The sequence below is a fragment of the Xyrauchen texanus genome, chromosome 37 (genome assembly GCF_025860055.1).
Source record: "Xyrauchen texanus isolate HMW12.3.18 chromosome 37, RBS_HiC_50CHRs, whole genome shotgun sequence".
NCBI lineage: Eukaryota > Metazoa > Chordata > Actinopteri > Cypriniformes > Catostomidae > Xyrauchen > Xyrauchen texanus.
Window position 1 is genome coordinate 1,915,325 of NC_068312.1, and position 21,354 is coordinate 1,936,678.

At 38.2% G+C, this 21,354-nt stretch overlaps 1 protein-coding gene across 1 annotated transcript in view; it reads left to right on the forward strand.

The window, feature by feature from the left end:
• The window catches only part of LOC127630935 (plexin-D1-like), a 150,480-nt gene that overhangs the window by 93,964 nt on the left and 35,162 nt on the right, over window positions 1-21,354 (forward strand). The window contains exons 14-20 of the mRNA XM_052108824.1: window positions 182-287; window positions 6,610-6,749; window positions 6,841-7,020; window positions 7,930-8,014; window positions 8,119-8,385; window positions 10,229-10,378; window positions 20,222-20,339. Coding sequence (XP_051964784.1) covers window positions 182-287; window positions 6,610-6,749; window positions 6,841-7,020; window positions 7,930-8,014; window positions 8,119-8,385; window positions 10,229-10,378; window positions 20,222-20,339 — 1,046 coding nt within the window. The remainder of the gene's footprint in view (window positions 1-181; window positions 288-6,609; window positions 6,750-6,840; window positions 7,021-7,929; window positions 8,015-8,118; window positions 8,386-10,228; window positions 10,379-20,221; window positions 20,340-21,354) is intronic.

The window sequence follows — 21,354 nt, forward strand, 5'->3', positions numbered from 1 at the left end:
TGTGATTCCTCATGTCATTACACCTTTAATGTCACCATAGTTAAATATATTACCAATAATATTTCATTCTTCATCCAGAACATTAATTTATTGAACTTTAACATTTAGGTTTGTATGTTTTTTGGATGGGATGAGAACGACTAATCAATCTGTCAAAATGTCTGTGTGTGTTGCAATATAGGTTGGTTTGTGAGACTGGTGCATCATGGGAGAAGATCAGTGATTACGTTACAGTGAGTGTGGATGGTAACACAGTGGGTGTTTCAAAGGACAAATTCTCCTTTGTGGTAAGTACAAACTTTTCTTTCCTTGACTTCTAGTCCTTTTTTTTAGTCAGTTGTCAACATTATTATCTTTCACGTTCACCCCCTCATGGAATGTGTAGTTTTGTCTTAATGATTTATTTTCCCATCACACCCTTTACTGGGCTTCAGCCCGTCTGTGTGTCCACACATACACATGGACATTTGTGTGATAGCAGAGCATTTAAAGAGCTGTTTGTTGGTGCATGTGTGATGTGATGGCTGGTTTGAATGCATAAACCCAGCTGAGGGGTGTGATTAGCAGAAATAACAACACAGTGTAGATCACTTGGCAGTGGGTGGCCATGCATTTACAGTCTAGGCTTTCAGTGTGATTTATTCCATTAAGAAAACACAGTTTCACAATGAAGAAGACACCGTATGCCTTTGGGCATCATACATTATGTCACAGCTAAATAATAATACCAATTAACATTTTAAAAACACGTCCACACGAAAGCCAGAACTTGAAACGACAATTAATGCTCAATTTTAACTGCAACATGACTTTATTGTAAAATGAACGTCTCCCAAACAGACATTCAAAAATCATAATTTTTCATATGAATCTACCAAGAAGGTCTATAACTCCTGAATAAATCAATCTAATAATATTTGCGATTTAAATGTGTCTTGTAATAAATTTCGTTTCGTAAGGGTACACGGTTATGCTGCATTCTGTTCAAGTTGGATGTGGGATATTCCTACTTGATATCTCCGACCATAAATGCATTTCATTCCCCGATATTCAGAACTGCAACACTCCCGTTAGATTAGCAGGGGTTTGACTCTCATTAGAGATGTCTCCTAGCAACCCAACTGATAAACAGTGCTGCAGCGCTACATTTGTGCTTCAGGTGTACGATTATCTAAAGAGATTTATAATGTTTTATACACCTGTATCTGCAGACGTTTATTAATCAAGCTTTAATATCATTTTATTGATATTACTTAATAAAGTGAATGTTTATCACTTACTTTCTATATCTCCCTGAGTGTGGACATGTTTGTGTGACATCATGCCCCTGCATCTCCCAAAATCCATCTCAGGAGTTGAGCATTTCTGCACGAGTCTACTAGTTTAATTCTGACTTCAAGATGCATTTCATTGCACTTTTCCTAATAGGAAGTTGTAAATCCGACTTTCCGAGTTGAATGGAAAGCTGTTATGTTGCTATAACAACGCAAAAAGCACTTATCAAATTGCTTGAAGTAAAAATCAGTCCTCCTTTCCTGTTTAATTAATGAATCACATGATCATTTAGAACATCTCGTGTTTTTAATTCATAAGGATCTCTTTCTCAATGGTGATAGCGGCAGTGATGACAGTCGACTCGTCAGCAAGATCTTCCGCTCTTTTTAAATGACATCACTTAAAGTGTGATTGCGTCACTCAAGTACAGCTAGAAGACCTCGACCGGGACATATCCTAAAGATCACACCCACCAACAACAAATAAATCAGTCTGACTTTAGTTGTTCATTCATTTGCACTGTTGAGGGATTCTGTGGAATTCTGAAGGCCTGATGGGGTGGAGGTCAGAGTCACGAGCTGCTTCGGCGTGTGATTTGTGAAACAGTTGTCACACTTTGCTTGTAAGCATCAAGGTATAAAGTCTGACTGGATAAACTTTTTGTTTTTCTCCATTTGTTTGTAGATGAATTAAGAGTGGAAAGTGATTAAAAATACACGGGCATTAAGGTGATTAAGACTGAAAGGATGAAAAATATGAATTTATTTGGCATGTTAGGCCAGCAGAGAAGAATTTGCTGGCCCTGAAAATTTGCCACTGATAGTTGGTCATTGTGACCTGAACTTGTGTCGCATTGAGGAATTTATCAGAACACACAGTACAGCTCTGTTTAGTTTTGCCTGAGAGGAAATTGGATTTCTGAGCCGTTGTTGTCATGAAATGAATTTTTCACATGGCATTGAGAGAGTCATGTTGTGGTTTGTGTTTTAAATGTCTGTTAGGGTGTGATTTGGTACTAAAGTCTAATTTAATCACTATTTTGTATTTGAACTCTAATAGAGGGTCTAAAACTATGTGTTTTAAAGGTTCAGTTAATCTGAAGTAACTTGAGGTTCAGAGCACAATTGTGATTCATGATTTGTCGCAGTCTGAACTTGCACTCTTTCAGCCCTGAAGCCTGACGTGTGAACATTGTGTACGCACCAAGAACAAGCTGGTGACTTAAGTAATGAACTGAACAGAATGATGCAAAATACACTATTAGAATAGAATGTAGAAGAATAATGGTTTAGAACCACATTTAGAATATGTGGAGCGGAGGGGGGCGGGGCCTGGTCGGAATATCGCGCGCCCGGTCCCCAATCGGCCTGATGAGGCGCGCGAGGGATAAAGGCAGCCGGTGACGATTGATCGAGAGAGAGAGAGTTACGGGCATGTCCGGGCAAACCGCTTCTCGCCTCCTCCTTGCCCATCCTTTAACTGTTTTACATTGGTGCCGAAACCCGGGAAGGAGGAGGGATGCCCGTCGCAGAGTCCTCGACACTGCCATCCACCCAGGGGAGCGGACGGCCCTGCCTCCCTCCGCTCCACAGAATAATATACAGAGTGAAGTACTCAAATCAGAAGGAATCATGATCCAGGTTTTATTTAGTATTGTTATGCTGCTTTTAAAGGCCATATTATACAGTCTTTTAAAAGCAGTAAAACAGCTATATTCCAATTATATATTCAACATTTTGATAACTGCAAGGATTTCGTGACTCATGATGACTTTGTTTGCCGAAAACCATTAGCTTCAGTTGTGTTCTGAGTGCAATTAGTGTTATGAAGTAAAAGAATAAAGATCAACATGTGATGTGCATTTTACTATGAACTGGTGTCAGATATAAATGGGAGCTTGTGGCAAATATACATGCAAAAGTGACAAAAAAGCCCCCAAAATGGTTTCTTCTGTCTTTTAATTGTAACATGTGATATACTGTGTTTCTTATTTTTTTAATATTCTAATATCTAATATTTATTTACTTTCTTCTATGCCAGCCCTAGATATACATATTATCGTATATATATCATGTTTGTTTTTAAAGCTTTACAAGATATAAATGTCAACAAAATTCCATCAAATTAAATTGAGCAATCTTTAATAAAAATAAAATAATATTTTAAGTGTTACATTTATAAATGTAACTTTCTTCAACATTACACAATTCAATTTGATGAAATTGTGTTAGAAAAATGTAAATACATAAATCTTAGGCTAAAATATTTTATTAGAGTACTGTATTATTATGCAAATAGAGAGATTATGAAGATTAAATTGAACAATTTGACATTTTTTAAAATGATTACAAAACGCCTGCTCTCATAAATGAAATAAAAAATGAAAATCCTGGTAAATGTCGTAACCTCCATTCCCTGATTGAGGGAATGAGACGTTGTGTGGATGTAGTGACACTAGGGGTCACTCTTGAGAGCCCAGAAACACCTCTGATCTTTGATAAAAGGCCAATGGGAATTGGCGAGTGGTATTTGCATGCCCCTCCCCCAGTCATACGGGTACAAAAGGATTACCGGAGCACACGATTTCTATCCCTCATCTCTGCTGGATCCTTGAAGCGCATTATAGCGGCTTTCTCCCCTCTCTGCACGGGTGCACTGCAGAGATGGCCACTGGGCGCTTCAGCAGATCTAAAAGAGTATATTCTAAAAGAGCATTTTCCCTCACAAAAGAGAATATATTCCTAAAAGAGCAGCACACATACACAATACAGGTTTAAAAGGAGGGGACGTACATACCGCTCACTAGGTTTTGTGCTGAGGAGCTGAGAATAAGGTCCCGGCCAGTTCAGCGGTAGTTCAGCATTGTGGCAGGAGGGACACAATGTCTCGTTCCGTCTATCAGGGAAAGGAGGTTACGAAAGTAACCAGGATGTTCCCTATCTGTCACTCACTCAACGTTGTGTCAATTTAGTGACACTAGGGTCCCCTACAAAAACACCACAACTGGCTGAACTGGGTTACATGGATTGGCAGTGCGAGTCGGGCAGACTGCTGTTTGCCGTTTAGCCATCGCACCGGGCTGGCCCGTAACCTCCCCTGACACAGTGTGAGTGTTGAATAGCCTTTTGGGGATGAGTCGAGTCCTCATGGGTCAGGAATGGGTGGCACCCAGGCACGAAAGACAGCGATCATGGCCGTCAGAAGGCGAGAGGTATCGACTACAACCAGGAATAACACACAACCGGAAAGGCATCTTTAAAAAGACGCATCTTGAAAAAGTTGTTCCGATGTGTGCTGCTCTTTTAGGAATATATTCTGTTTTGTGAGGGAAAATGCTCTTTTAGAATATACTCTTTTAGATCTGCTGAAGCGCCCAGTGGCCATCTCTGCAGTGCACTCGTGCAGAGAGGGGAGAAAGCCGCTATAATGCGCTTCAAGGATCCAGCAGAGATGAGGGATGGAAATCGTGTGCTCCGGTAATCCTTTTGTACCCGTATGTCTGGGGGAGGGGCATGCAAATACCACTCGCCAATTCCCATTGGCCTATTATCAAAGATCAGACGTGTCAAGAGTGACCCCTAGTGTCACTACATCCACACAATGTCGAGTGAGTGACAGATAAGGGGAACTGGCTCTTGGAAATAAAATCCTGGCTACTGTGAATGTTCATGGCCATTGCTACATTATAAAAATACTTTTGAATTTGGTTTATGTGTTGGGTAAGTTACTAAAAAAAAGTAATCCACTACAAATTACTAACAACTTAAACTGAAATTATAATCAGAGTACTTTACTGATTCCTATTTTGCTGCACACCATTCAGCTGTCACAGAAATGCAATCAGACATACAGTACATAAGAACATTTTTTGTGACACATAAATAATATTTTTTTTTAATATATTTTGTAACCCAAGTGATGTACATAAAAGTAATTACCTTCATTGTCAGTCAGTACCTTTAATCTGATTACAAGAATAAAAAATGTAATGCGTTACACTAATTTTGTGTCTAGTTGTAACTAGTAAGTTATGTTGTAATCCAATTACACCCAACACTGATTGTGCTTTACTGTATTACATGTTAGTCATGGAAAACCTGAAAAAATCAGGGAGTTTTAAAACTTTCAAGGCCTAGAAAAAAATCTTAAATCATGGAAATTTCTAGACATTAATTATTTAATTTTTTTCTAGGACTACATTTGTATTTCATTTGTATCCCACAGACACCCAGAAAAATCATGTAAAAATTATAGAAATTCCTTGTCCAAAAGGAGTAGAAAGTGCATCATGGGTCATGCAATACAAATCTCCCAAACCCACCAAAGTCTCAGAACTGTTTTTGGACAAGAAAATAGGCTCAGTATTGAGAAAGAGGAAGGAGCATTCCCTGAGGAGAAGGAGATGTTGATGTGAACTCCTCCAAAACCTCCTTCCTCAAACCTTTAACCCACTCCCACAGCGCAGGAAACATCTGCCCTACACACACACACACACTTTAATATCCTCTCCTTGACCCTCAGCTACTCTTTAATCTCCTCAAACACAGGATGTGATGTCATGTCGTTTGTGTGTGTATGTTTCTGTGGAGTGTTCGGAATGTCGCAGAGCAAATTCAAATGATAGTATGTGCTATATTTGCACATCTGTAGCACTGCCATTCTCACTCCACATGCTGCCTCCCTTTTGAGTGCCAGCGTGGTTTAAACCATCATTCCAACTGTTTATGACAGTTTGTCTAATGACAATATATTCTGCATACTTAAATGTTTATTTTTTTTTCCAAATTTAGTCCTTATAATAATAATCCACCTAAAAACTGATGAAATGGGATGGTGGAATATTTTAGTTGGTTTCTAGCTGGTCAAAGCTGGTTTAGATGGCTAACTAAAGCTAGAGAAGACCTGAAAAAGCTTGGTCAAGGTAAAACCTGCCGGAAACTAATGTCATTATCGGCTTAAGATGGTTAAGCTTTTTGTAACGTTGTACTGGTTTCTAGCTGGTTCAAGCTGGTTAAAGTCATAACCCAACCAAATTACCAACTGGTGGAAACCAGGCTGATCTGATAGACCATCTTGGTCAAGCTCCTTGTTGGAGAAAAAAGAAAAGGGCACACAAACTTGAGGTGGTCAAGCTGGTTTGTTGCTGGTCCAAGAAGCTCTACCAGCTCAACCAGGTCACCAACATCTTAGACCAACTAGAAACCAGATACCGTGTTCCAAAAAGAGCTCATTATATGGAAATACATCATCATTATAGAGGTCAAATGGGTTGTGAATTCCAATTAATTTTTACTTTAAAGTGCTCATGGACGTTTTCTTTCTTCCATGTCACAGGAGCCCAGAATTCTAGAGTTCAAGCCCAGGCAAGGCCCCCTCGCTGGTGGAACCAGACTGACCATTTGGGGCCAGTTTCTGGATGCTGGCTCTGATATTAACGTCAAAGTCAACAGTACCCAAAACTGCACTATCTTCACGTGAGTGTTTCTGTATGTGTTGCATATGGATTTTCCATCACATATATCTGTTCAGCAGTATGACAGTAGTATTTCCTGTTTGATTTTGCAGGCGCTCCAGTGATGTCATCAAGTGTTTGATGCCCCCAGCGGTGCCCGCTGTCACAGAGAGTGTGTCGGTGTGTGCGGTGTATGACGGCAGGCCATGCCACAGTGGTTCACCAAACTTTACATTTACATATGAGAAAAACCCTATAATCAACTATATTAAACCCAACAAAAGCTACCTCAGGTAAGACAAGAAAGTGCAAAAATCTGTAAAACAAAGACAAAGAATAGTCAAGCTAAAGTGTAAGCAATTATAAAGCTGGCACTCTATTTAAAAAGGCCTCTTACAAATTTGCTATCTTTGCAAAGGAATACCAGCGCAATGCTTACTGCATACTTTAAAATCATGGAGTGACACCCAGTTATCATCTCTGTAAGATGTATAGGATAATGAAGTGAACTGGTCATTATTGCAAAATAATCTCAAACTGGCGATCAGTACTTGTATTTTATGGGTTTATTTTGTGATAAAAACCAACTTTTATTTGGCAAGTAGTTGCTAACTACATGGTTACTTGCAAAATAAATAATTTAAAGATTTGTGTTGAAATTGTTTTGAAGTTGATACAGTTGAACTCCACCTCCGGTTTGCATTGGAGTTCTGTAAGGGTTTTCAATACCTTCTTATTACACGACTACAGAATATGCTAAATAAACAAATAAATGGACATGGACAATTGAAATTACATTTTAATGTTAAAAGAAATAGACCACAGAGTCTCCAGAAACCATTAAAATTTACCTCTGGTTCACATCAGAGTTTTGTAAGGTGTTTATATTATGAAGGTGTTTATATACCTGCTTATTACAGTGCTTATTATCATAATGCATCTAAAAATGGCATTTCAAATCCAATTTTGTATAAAAATGCCAAATCTTTTGGCAGTCTGGTCAAGTATTTAGTCAAGAAAGAGATGTTAAAATGTTGGTTCATAGCACCCCCATTTCATTCGTCACACTGAAAATAAAGGTCAAGTTAAGGATCTTGTAGGATTCAGTATTATTGAACTCATCTGCTGTGTGTGTGTGTGTGTGTGTGTGTGTGTGTGTGTGTGTGTGTGTGTGTGTGTGTGTGTGTGTGTGTGCGTTGTAGTGGTGGTCGCAATATATCAGTCATTGGACATGGTTTTCATCTGGTGCAGTCTGTCATAATGGAGGTGTCTGGAATTGGACAGACGGTACATTCACATGTTTTTATCTTTCTGATGAGAAATCAAAGTGTTGATGTTTCTCATGTTCGTGCATTGAGTTGTGCTGATGGGGTTTATCATATGTTCTGCAGAACTGCTCGTGTGTGTTACCAACTATGATTGTGTGCGAGTCTCCTGCTGCCAGTCAGTCCCAGCAGACCACAGCTCACTTCTACATCAATGATGTGCTGTACAGAGGAGATGGCTCATCTGCATCTGGACAAGCATTGGAGGAAGACGAGGAGCTTCACGCCAACCACTTCCGCTTCGACTATATGGAAGATCCGCAATTTTATACAGCAAACAAAGAGAAACTCATTAAACATCATCCAGGAGAACCACTCATACTCATTATTAATGTGAGTGACTGCTGAAAAAAAACAAACCAAAAAAATATACCAATCCTAATCAGGAGATATTCTCTGAAAACCAGTCTTCATATCTGTGTGCTTATAGTACACAATTAAGTTTCTTGAGTAAAAGTCTCTTGTTTTAAAGATGTTACGAAATTTTTACCAGTCAAAACTAACAAAAAATGCTGACTTACAAAATGATTTGCATACACACCCTTTTACAAATATACTGAAACTGATACTTAAATTAGTTTAAGTGGAGTTCTGTTATGACATCTCTCTCTATAAACTTAGGGTGTTATTACAGAAATGACAAGTTGATAGGGTTTGGTCACAGCTGACTAGTTGTGCTATGCTGCTGCTCCTCTTGAAGGAGATCTGGACAAGTGGTCCTGGGGAGGAGGAGGGTTTCAAAGAAAAAATCTCTTGTAGTGTGCTTCAATGAAAACGGCTTATCTCCAAACAACTGAGCAATTTAAATGTTAGACCAAGAAAGAGCATGCAAGTTGATTGGCTAACTGATTAGATGTCAAAGGGACAATCAATTTGGACCATAGAGTGTGCAAGCTGATTTGGCTAACACATTTCGTGTCAAAGGACCTGTTGTCTTGCACCATGCAGATTGTCATGACTGAACTAAGAATCATTTAAGCCATACTTTAGAAAAGGTACACTATAAGTTATTAATAAAGAATAGCTTGCTACATTGAAGCAATGTCTATATAAATACATATCTATCAGATGATATGCATAATTCAACCATAGCAGTATTTATCTGTCTCACAAACTATGAGGATCTCAATGAGAGAAACAGATGAAATTACATTTGAGCAGGTACATTTACACTAAATACAACTAATAAAACTACAAACTCCCTAATGTATAAAACTGTGTCCAAAACAGTGATACAACACAAGGACATCTGTGCACTTTTATTAGAACTGTTTCATTTACATGAGCTGTCCAAACAAACCAATTCAATAAAACTATTACACATTACCTTCTGCATATATATATATATATATACTGTATATTACTTCAAATCATCATTAAATGGCTAAAACTGCTTCTTTAACTGATCGTGTGAATTTTACTCATAGAATGACTCGTGAAGTCTTTGACAAAACATTTTAATGTCATATTATTTCTTATGTAGTTTTGAACGTCCTCATATTTAAATGCTCCTCTAAAAGTCTCCCTCAGTGGCTGGTGTCTGAATGTTCACAAACAGTGTATCATTGCTCATCTGCTTTGAACTTCTTTTTAGGTCTGAGCAAAGTACGAAGAAGAACTTCTCTGTGAGTGTGCCGGGGCCTTAAAGCTACATACGAGAGAGGATAGTTTAGGCAAGCCTGTTTGATTGTTGTCTTTGCTCTCTCGCAATACAATGTTACATCAAAAACAGCTATGCAGAATTTTTTCATTCCACACTGCTACTCAGTGGAAAAAGTAGCTTTTTATCTAAAAAGTTACTTTGTTTGTAAAACAGCTGAACTGCTGTCATGCTACTAAAAAATGTAAAGATAGTAGCATCACTTCTGGTAGTTAGTTCCTCCCCAGTGTTGTTTGGCCGAAAGTTTTTAGGATCTGAGAGTCAGACAGGAAGTTCCTAACAGGCACAGAAGTATAGGGTATGTTATTTTCATTCTCTCCCAAAGAACTGAGGATGGAAGGAATGTTGAATTCCAGTGAGGTGTGTTTGCATTTGTGCACATCTTAAAGTTTAGTTTTGCATATTTAAGGATATGCAAAAGAATGTTTCTGCTCTATGTGTGTATGAATGATTTGTGTGTGTGTGTATGTGAGAGTCAAAGTGTAACAAACTGTATTTTCTTTGATTATGGAGCAGAAAGGTCCGAGTGAGTTAGACTTGACGCCGGAGGAATACTCAGTGAAGATTGGCCGGGATCTCTGTGAAATCACATTCCATAATGACCAGCTCTTCCACTGTACCATTAACAGATCACTGAGTACCAGCACTGGAGATCTGTCCGTCACTGTGAGTTACACACATTTCCCCATGAGTGGTCTCGGGTCCCACAGACCGTCCACAGTCTATGCACTGACACAAAACTGGAAGACTCTTTCTTGAACCAGTAAGATGTAATCTGATTGGCTGACCTTATGCAACTTCAGTGTCTCAAGGGCACTCGTGGATTTTTGATCAGGCCACATGAAAAACAAGTTATTTTTACAGTCTACTGGGTTGTTACAACAAGAACTTAAGGATGAAAAAAATTATCACTGGATTTGCCAAAGTTTGCCAGGTTAATGACATCAAATTTCAAAGATATTCAGACATTGTGTTAAGCACTAAGTAGCACGTTGCCTTAGTAGTAGTGGTCGACTGATATGGGTATTTCAAGGGCCGATGCCAATGCTGATATCTAGAGAGCAGGATGGCCAATGGTCGATATAAATGGCTATAAACAATACAATTTAACAACAACAAATCTGATGTACACAAAATTTCTAAAATGAAGCAAACACTTCTTTTTATGCAATATTTTCTCAAATTTGCATAAACTTCGAAAACAAAAAGTGTTGACTATCCATTGACAAATCTATTGGTGTATTTTGGAACTGACACAAGATAAAGTTAACACTTGTTAATCGACCAAACAAACACGGCCAGATGCTAATAATCGCAAAACGGCCAAATATTGGCAGATAAAGCGGCCTGGCCGATATAGCGGTCTATCACTACTTAGTAGCAGAATTTTTTAGAACATACGGACTGAAACTTCTGCGGCAATTGTTTGAACTTGACTATTTTAGGCCAAGTAAAGATTGGATTATAGGCTATTTGTAATCATCAATATACACTCAACAAACACATTATTAGGTACATCTCTACATCTACTTTAGCTAATCGTGTAGCAGCAGTGCAGTGCATAAAATCATGCAGATATGTGTCAGGAACTAATATTCACATCAACCATCAGAATGGGGAAAATTGTGATCTCCGTGATTTGGAGCATGGCATGATTGTTGGTACCAAACGGGCTGGTTTGAGTATTTCTGTAACTGCTGATTTTCACACAGAGCAGTCTCTAGAATTTTCAAAAACTAAAAACATCCAGTGAGTTCTAGGGGTGAAAATGCCTTGTTGATGATGGAGGTCAATGGAAAATGGCCAGACTGGTTCGAGCTGACAGAAAGGGTACAGTAACGCAGATAACCCCTCTGTACAATTGTAGTGGGCAGAATAACATCTCAGAATGCACAACATGTCGAACCTTGAGGTAGATGAGCTTCAGCAGCATAAGACCATGTCGGGCACTTTATTAAGACCATAGTGTTCCTAATGAAGTGCTCGGTCAGTGTAATTTAAACTATTAAATGTAAATCAAAGACAATAATTTTCTGATTCAAGCTCTACTGGGTGATCATGATCTTGATTTGTCCTGTTACAATGAGGTAATAAAGAAGAATCAGGTTAAATACTATTATTCCCAAATGTATTAAAGTCTTTCTAAAGTTTATTTCAATAAGATCCCTCATGATTTCAGTCTGATCTTAACTGTTGCTCTTCTGAAAGGCACAGCAGCAAAAACAGCCTGTTTAATTTTAATGGTCAGAGAGAGGGTCGAAAAAAATCATGAAAAACAAAGTTTTGACGGTTTTTGGCATAAAAAAACTACACAAACATTATAAAGTTGTTCACAGGGTAAAAGCTCCTAAATCACACATTTCCTAAGTGGAACAGAGGTTAAGAGGTAAGACTACATTTACCCAACTGCCCACATCAACAAACACTCTATGTGCTAAAGACCACACAGAACACACACACAAGGCCCTTACCTCATGTTAATCACACAGGACAACACGCTACCAGCGTTTCAGTGAACTCTTGTACACGAGAGTTTGTTTGTGGCCTGCTTAGCACTGCTTATTCTCATACGTTCAACGTTATAGTCATCGTTCATAGTTATATCCTTTGTCATTTTACCGCGTCGTTCATAGTTATATCCTTTGACATTTTACCGCGTTTCAGATTCTTCCGCTTTTTCTCCCGTTTCATCTGCGTGTATTTTACCGGTTGCTGCTGACACCTAGCTAGAGTCTGTGTTTGTAGCCTTTAATCCTTAAACATCTGCCATTTTTAAGCACGCATCGGGTCTTCCCGTATTATTCTCTTATCGGGATTCAACTGCGCGCATATTCCACCTATATCCGCGTTCTATTTTTATCGCGGTTAAACTGCGTGCATTTTTTCAGCGCGCACCCGTTTTTTCTCCTCTGCGGTACACAGATTATTGCATCGATCTCAAAGCACCGCTTATCAGAACTACCACCACCAACAACAAACAATTTTGTGAGGGATTCAAATCAATCTCAAAACCCTCACCGCTCAGGAACAACGAACAATTTGCGGTAAGTCATGGCATCGGCTCATGTTATTTGTTCATGCATTTCATGTCACATGTTTAAAATAGCCTCCTCCGTCAGCAGTGAGGGATTCACTTGTGATAAATGTAAGGAATTAGTCAGGCTGACGGAGAAGTTTAATGAGTTAGAGACTCGCATCTGAACGCTATTAGAGGTCAGTGAGAAAGAGAAGCCGTTAGATACTGTTTCGGATGCGGGCAGTACAGAGAGCAACACACACACTTTGGTTCCGGCTATAGAGCCCCTGCAGCAGGGCATTTGGGTGACGTCTCAGCGGCATAATTGCTCAGCAAAGAGACACCACTCTCCCGCTCCTGTTAGGGTTTCCAATAAATTCTCCCCACTCAGTGATACACCCACTGAGAATCATATTGAAAGAGCCCTTGTTATCGGTGATTCTATTGTAAGGAACGTGGAAATAGAGACTCCAGCCACTATTGTTAGTTGCATTTCGGGGGCCAGAGCATCTGACATCAAATCAAATTTACAAGTGCTGGCTAATGCTAAACGTAGATTTTCTAAAATTGTTATCCATGTCGGCACTAACGATGTCCGGCTTCGCCAGTCGGAGATCACTAAAGATAATGTTAAAGAGGTGTGCAAATTTGCAAAAACGATGTCAGACACTGTAATATGCTCTGGTCCCCTCCCTGCTCGTCGTGGTGACGAGGTTTATAGTAGATTAGTGTCACTGAATGGCTGGATGTCTGAGTGGTGTCTGCAGAATAAAATAGGATTTATAGACAATTGGAAAAGTTTTTGGGGTAGACCTGACCTGCTAAAGAGAGACGGACTCCATCCCTCCAGGGAAGGTGCCACTCTCCTCTCTAGTAATTTGGCTCATAGACTTAATAATGATATTAATTGACTAAATGGGGCCTAGGTCAGGAAGCAGACAAACTGGTTCATCCGAACGTCTGCTAGCTGCCTTGAGACATCACACAGGTCACATAAACTACAACACATAGAGACTGTATCACCTAGATATCTCATAGAGACTGTGTCTGTTCCCCGAACTACCAAACACAAAACCCTCACTAAATCATTTAGAAAAAATTTGATTAAGGTCAAACTTGAACAAAACAAACAAATTAAAAATGTACATCATATAAAAATAGGGCTACTAAACATTGGATCTCTTTCTACCAAAGCACTAATTGTCAATGAAATGATTACAGATCATAGATTGGATGCGCTCTGTTTGACTGAAACCTGGCTTAAACCGGATGAATATATTAAATTAAATAAATCTACTACCCCAGGTTATTGTTATAAACATGAGCCTCGTCTGAAGGGTCGAGGAGGAGGTGTTGCTACAATTTACAGTGAAGTTTTTGGTGTTACTCAGAGGACAGGATATAAATGTAAGTCTTTTGAACTAATAATGCTTAAGGTTTTCTTAAGGAAATTCTGCAGCAGAGCGATGACATCTCGGATCATTACCTCGTCTCTTGCATGCTGCAGTCAGCTAATGTTACTCAATCTACACCACGCTATCGTTCAGGTAGAAACATTCTTTCGACCACTAAAGATAGCTTCACTAATACTCTTCCAGATCTATCTCATATACTCAATAAACCCCAAAGCCCAGAAGAACTTGATGAAATAACAAAACATTTAAATGCAGTCTTCTCTAGCACCCTTGATGTTGTCGCCCCACTTCGATTAAAGAAAATTAAAGAAATAAGCCCTGCACCATGGTACAATGATCACACTCATGCTCTCAAGAGAGCAGCTCGGAAAATGGAGCATGTGGAAAAATACAAAATTAGAAGTATTTCAGGGTGCATGGAAGGATAGTGTCTGTAGCTACAAACACGCACTCAAAGCTGCCAGGTCAGCATATTTTAGTAAACTCATAGAAAATAACCACAACAATCCTAGATGTTTATTCAGTACTGTGGCTAAATTGGTTAGGAATAAAGCCTCAACCGAACCAGATATTACGTCACAGCTCAAGAGTAATGACTTCATGAATTTCTTCACAGATAAAATTGAAATGATCAGAAATAAAATTGGAATTATGCAATCATCTGTCATAGCACCCCAGAAAACAATGTCGAATAATTTCCCTCATGTGCAACTTCAATCCTTCGCTATCATAGGTCATGAAGAGCTAACAAAACTTATTGAAACATCAAAAGCCACAACTTGTTTGTTAGATCCTATACCAACTAAGCTCTTAAAAGAGGTATCTCCTGTAATATCAGAACCTCTTCTTAATATCATTAACTCCTCGCTATGCTTAGGAAATGTCCCAAGAAATTTTAAAATGGCAATTATCAAACCGCTAATTAAGAAGCCACAACTTAATCCTGGAGAACTTGCTAATTATAGACCGATTTCAAATCTCCCGTTTATGTCAAAAATACTAGAAAAGGTAGTATCCTCCTAAATATGTTCATTTCTACAGAGAAATAGTATATATGAAGAATTTCAATCAGGATTTAGGCCTCATCACAGTACAGAGACTGCACTTATCAGAGTTACAAATGACTTGCTCTTATCATCTGATCGCGGTTGCATTTCTCTCCTAGTGCTTTTAGATCTTAGTGCTGCATTCGACACAATAGATCACGACATTCTCTTGAATAGGCTAGAGAATTATGTTGGAATTTGTGGAGTGGCATTAGCATGGTTTAGGTCATATTTAGCAGACCGCTACCACATTGTCTATGTAAATGAGGAATTGTCAAACCAAACAGAAGTAAAATACGGAGTGCCACAGGGATCAGTTTTAGGGCCTCTGCTTTTCTCCATGTATATGCTTCCCCTGGGAGATATTATCAGGAATCGTGGAATAAGTTTCCACTGCTATGCTGACGATACACAACTTTATATTTCTTCAAAACCTGATGAGATTTCACAATTCTCAAAATTAGCAGAGTGTATTAATGAAATAAAAGATTGGATGGCCAGAAATTTCCTTCTACTCAATTCTGACAAAACAGAGGTTCTAATTATTGGACCAAAAACTCTAAAAATAATCCACTAAAATATAATTTGACTCTAGATGGATGTACTGTTACATCATCTTCAATAGCGTAAGAACTTAGGTGTTATATTTGATACCAATCTGTCCTTTGAAAATCAAATTACAAATGTTTGTAGAACAGCATTCTTCCACCTAAGAAATATTGCTAAATTAAGGCATATGCTCTCGGTTGCTGATGCCGAAAAACTAATTCATGCGTTCATGACCTCAAGACTAGATTATTGTAATGCATTACTGGGAGGATGTCCAGCAAGATCAATAAATAAACTTCAATTGGTTCAAAATGCAGCAGCCAGAGTGCTGACGAGAACCAAGAAATATGATCATATTAGCCCCATTTTATCATCGTTACATTGGCTACCTGTTAAATTCCGTATTGATTTTAAAATTCTGTTAACTACGTACAAAGCTTTGAATGGTCTAGCTCTGCAGTACTTAAGTGATTTTCTACCACGCTATATTCCAACACGTTCATTAAGATCGCAAAATTCTGGCCTATTAATAGTTCCTAGAATATCAAAATCCACTAAAGGAGGAAGATCCTTTTCATATTTGGCTCCTAAACTATGGAATAGTCTCCCAAACACTGTTCGAGATGCAGACACACTCTCTCAGTTTAAGTCTAGACTAAAGACTCATCTATTTAGCCAGGCATACACCTCATTTATCCTCCAACCCACAATTAGGCTGCTTTAGTTGGGTCTGCCGGAACCATAAACCAGAAACATTGAGCATGATCTCTTACCCTGCAATAAATTAAATGGCATCTATGCTTACATCTTTTTATTTGTTTCCCTGTCTCAACCTCGGGACTCCTATCCTGAGGTCACCAGAACCGGCTGGATCCAGCACCATTCCTGCTTCATGTTGGACTCCACTGCTACATGTCGCAGAATGATGATGACTAAATGCAGCCGGTGCCAGCCAAACATCACTTCAATCTATTATGACGGACTTCAGAGGATGAAATGATGCCAACTCCAACCTGCATCACCTCGGTCTATAGATGGACTACGATCTTGAAATGCTTAGACTAACTATTGCCAACAAAAGCCTTCATCAGCCAATTAACAAGGACAATTGCATCTATGTGAACTTCTGCAATGAATCAAGATGGACTTCAAAGACTTTGGTCATTAATCTTACAGTTCAAACACAATCGATGTTTAATCACTGACCCTTAACACTTAGTTTAATAATTTTAAACCATGATTTTACCTATACATAATTAATATTTACATTACATTCATAATGTTAGTCAGAGGGAACTGGCCCCCACAGTGAGTCTGGTTTCTCCCAAGGTTATTTTTCTCCATTAATCTACATCTTATGGAGTTTTGTGTTCCTTGCCACAGTCGCCTACAGCTTGCTCACTGGGGTTATTAATACAATTATCATTTAATTCTTTTTAAACACTATTAAAAATCGTATTTTATCGAAATTACACAATGATGATTAATCGACTTTATAGACATTACAGTTTTATCGTCTGTTAATGCTGATATTCTGTAAAGCTGCTTTGAAACGATGTGTGTTGTGAAAGGCGCTATACAAATAGAATTTACTTGACTTGACAACGAGCGCATAGCCAACCACGTAGCTACTTTAATTGCTCGTTAGCTGAGTGGAAGCTAATGTGTAAACATGTATTCACCAAACTGTTTTGTTCAGGATTCGCAGTTTGGTACCCCCTTCAACCGAACAATTCCAGTCATTGCATTTACAAAAAGTTAAAATTAAAAGTTTGGTTTTCCACCGTTGAAAGTTTCCCTTGAACTTGTATAGCAGAATACAGCGTAACACTACTGCCGCTCTTTATCTCTTGACTCGGCTGCAGTGAACTATGAGTTATTGTTTGTGACTGTTTTGTTATACATTAACAGAGATATATTGCTGATGATGCTTTGATAACAAAGACAATTTAGAGGTACTTGTACTTTACTTGAGTATTACCATGTCATTTTCTGTTACTTTATACTTCCACTCAATTACATTTCAGAGGGAAATATTGTAAATGTTGACAATGTGTAATAATAATGTCAAATATTCTTTGATGAAAATATTTTTTGAAGAAAGCAGCCATCTGAGTACCTTTTTTATAGTCATATCGTGCAAAATCGGTGCACAATCCACAAAGAAAAGGTCTGTTTTCATTTCAGCTAAAACATTAGCTATATCTGCCACCATATCGGGAATCTGTGAATTTTCCCCTTCTAAATGCGGTATTGGTATCGGTTTCAAAAATCTAATATTGGTCGGGCTATATCTGTATCCTGCTCTCTCTGCACGCTTCCGGACGCTGGAACAGTGAGTTTGATGCAGGAACAGAGATCCACTAGAACTTTCTTTGAAAACAAGAGTTAATCATGTGCCTGCCACATCTGCACCGCCTTGATATAAGCGTGTGTGTGCGTGTATTCGTGCCTGGAATTCCTCATGCCTTAGTGTCATCACGAAAGACAAACATCTATTTTTAACATCGTTCAGTCTACTGGTCAGTACCGTCTGACACAGTTAATGGAGCAGATAACACACTGAACATCTCAACAGTCAATAAACAGCGGAAAATCTCACTGATTTCACTGAAATATCCTCCTCACAATGTTGAGTCAGAGGCGTAGCCGGATCATGGGTTACAGAGCATTTTTCACACATACTTCCATGGTGAATGCTGTTAAAAGGTATTCATGGAAGGATTTTGGAGGATTGTTTGTGTTTGTGGGATCTAAATTATAATTTTTTTTCTTTATGCCATAGATTGAAGGGCTAAAGACCTCCTTAAATAAATTCTGATTTTGTTTTGTTCCCGAAGTATATAATGATTTAAATATATATTTATTTGTTCAATATCAGTGGAGCAACATAATTTGTGTAAAAAAAAAAAAAAACATATGACAAAGTTTGTGTTGATGTAAATCATGTAAATATAAAAGTATTTAAATGGGCCTTTTACCCCACACATTATATACTGTATACATTTATTTACTGAACATTGGCAGGGCTCGACAATAAGGACTGCCCGATGGCCAGTTTGAGAAAGATTCGGGCCAGTGGCTAGAACTGTCACTTGCCCGATCAGGCCAGTGCTGCATTTATAACATTAGTGCAAGACAACAACTAGCGGAAGAGCACAAAAATTACACGGAGCGAACAAAGTATTGTAACCGACGAGCAAGAGCGATTCTATTTAGCTCGCAAAGATGCATGACAGCGTAATATACTGGATTCACCAAGGCACAGTCGCATGCACGCACGAGATCATGCAAACTCCTCACTCTTTTCCAAGTGTCTTAGCAACAGCTATTACCAATGTGAAGAAAATTGAAGAAAAAAAAAACACTTTTGCACAACTTGCGCAACATTTTAAGGAGGCCTGTCCCTGCACATTCCATGTTCACAGAGCACAAAATCCCCAAATTTTTTGTTTTTACGTGTTGGTGTAAATTAGTAATCCACACATTGGAACACAACAAAAAAGAAACAGTTTCTTTCTATAGGACTGAAAATCCAGTCACATCATTATCTCTCTACATGCAGTGTAGTCTGTTTAACATGCATATTCTTGTAAAGGGACAGAGCGCTAGTTTTATTCCCACTGTAAAAAAAACAAACACATTTTCTCTCATTAATTCACCGTTAGAGATGATACACTGAATGAGATGTAATAAACTTTGTTAAACCCTGATTATACACGCGCCTGGAAATCACAAGCTGCTCAATATCCAAAATGTAAGTATACATTTAATTAGGTGATGTTTAAAAACGTAAACATTATTTCGACATAATGCGTTCGATATGAAAAGTAAAACTGCTATTATTATCAGAGCTGTTCAGCTGCAGGGTGAAGATGAATATTTAAAACAGTCTACTTCATATCATCCTCATAAAACAGCTGATACATGTCTCATGTGTATCATACATTCTTTGTGTATCAGTCAGTGTTGGTCTTGTTTGGGTTGTCTGATTTCATGTTATATACACATTGTTAAATCATAGATTAGGCCTAATATCTACCTATTGTATATTACACATCAGAACTGATTTAGTAGCAAGTCTCCTCTCTCTGGGATTCATATGTTTATTACATTCAGCCAATAATCAAATCTTTTACTCAGTGACTAAATCTTTCATCCTGTGTGTGAAAACACTACACATGGCCAAAAGTTGCATTACAGCAAAACTAAATGTGTGACCATAAACACATTATCTCCTCCACTGCTGGGGTCAGTGAAAATTTTGGCGGGGGCTGTAAACAGATCCTTAGCGTTGAGCCCTGATTGGTGCACATTTAGTAAACATATTGTGTAATACCTAAAACAACCCCTTACCCATTGTAAAATCACTATGATTCATGACTTTTCTTGCTGTAATATATAAATAAGAATAAATAAAGTGTTTGGCATACTGTAATATTATATCTTACACATATGTGATCGAGTTGATGTTGTGATTCAGGTAAAAGTGGGTAATTTTCAGAAGGTTATAGCGATGGTGCAGATGGGTGGAAGCAGTGAACTGGCCATCGTTGTGTCCATCGTTGTGTGCTGTGTGTTGCTGCTGCTCTGCACTGTTGGTACGTATATACACAAATATTTTACAATCAGAAGTCTGTTATTGTTCACTTTAAACATCTGTTTTTTTATTATTTAAAAACTGTAAATGAACCAAATTTTAGGAATCTGGAAAATGTTAAACAAAGAAATGGAATGACAAAACAAAGAAGAAATATTTAAGATTCTGCACTGTTTCTTGGTCAGTTATCCAAACACATGTGAAGAGTTACGTGACCAAAATAAATACATTTGACAAAAAAGATTGTGTAAATGCTGCTGACACAGATGTTTTGGCATGGCATTTCAACTGCTTTGATCACAGTTGCACAATTAGGATTTTCTGAAGTTATAGCGCCCCCTAGCATTGGAAATGTATTTCATTTGGCATATTCCCTCAGAATGTTCTGTTGTCTATGTGTACCAGGTTTTGTTAGGTTTTGATATTGTGCTCATAAGATACAGACCAATTACTAATCGTTATGGGGCTCTACCAAAAAGTATTGGCTTATATTTTCCATACAATTAAATGAATCCAATCAAATTTATTTTGATATCTTTCGGTCAGGAGCATCTAAAACTGATACATATCAAATTTCATGTGAATCAGAGAAATTATCAAGGAGGAAGAAACATTTTCTTGGAAGTCCACATGGCTGATTGATTTAGGGGCACTGAAGGATTCAGAGGAATCAGAAAGATTTATTGTAGCCCTTACAGTGCAGAAGTTTTAGTGGTGCTTGTTATAGCACCACAAAATTTGGTATGCACCCTAACTACGGTGTTCCGCAAGTGAATGCCAAATTTCATACCAATCGTTACATTCACAACAGAAGTTATTAGCTGCCAAAATGTTATCGGCTGCTGCCTGACATTTTTGTTGATTTGTATAAAGGATATTTTAAGGATATGTTAGCACTTGAATCAAAGAAGACGCATGTCAAATTCAAACTTTAGTCTAATCAAACTGATTATGTGACACTGATCATGTTCTTTGTACTCCTTTGGAAAGATGGTCTGGTATTTTGCTTCCATTGA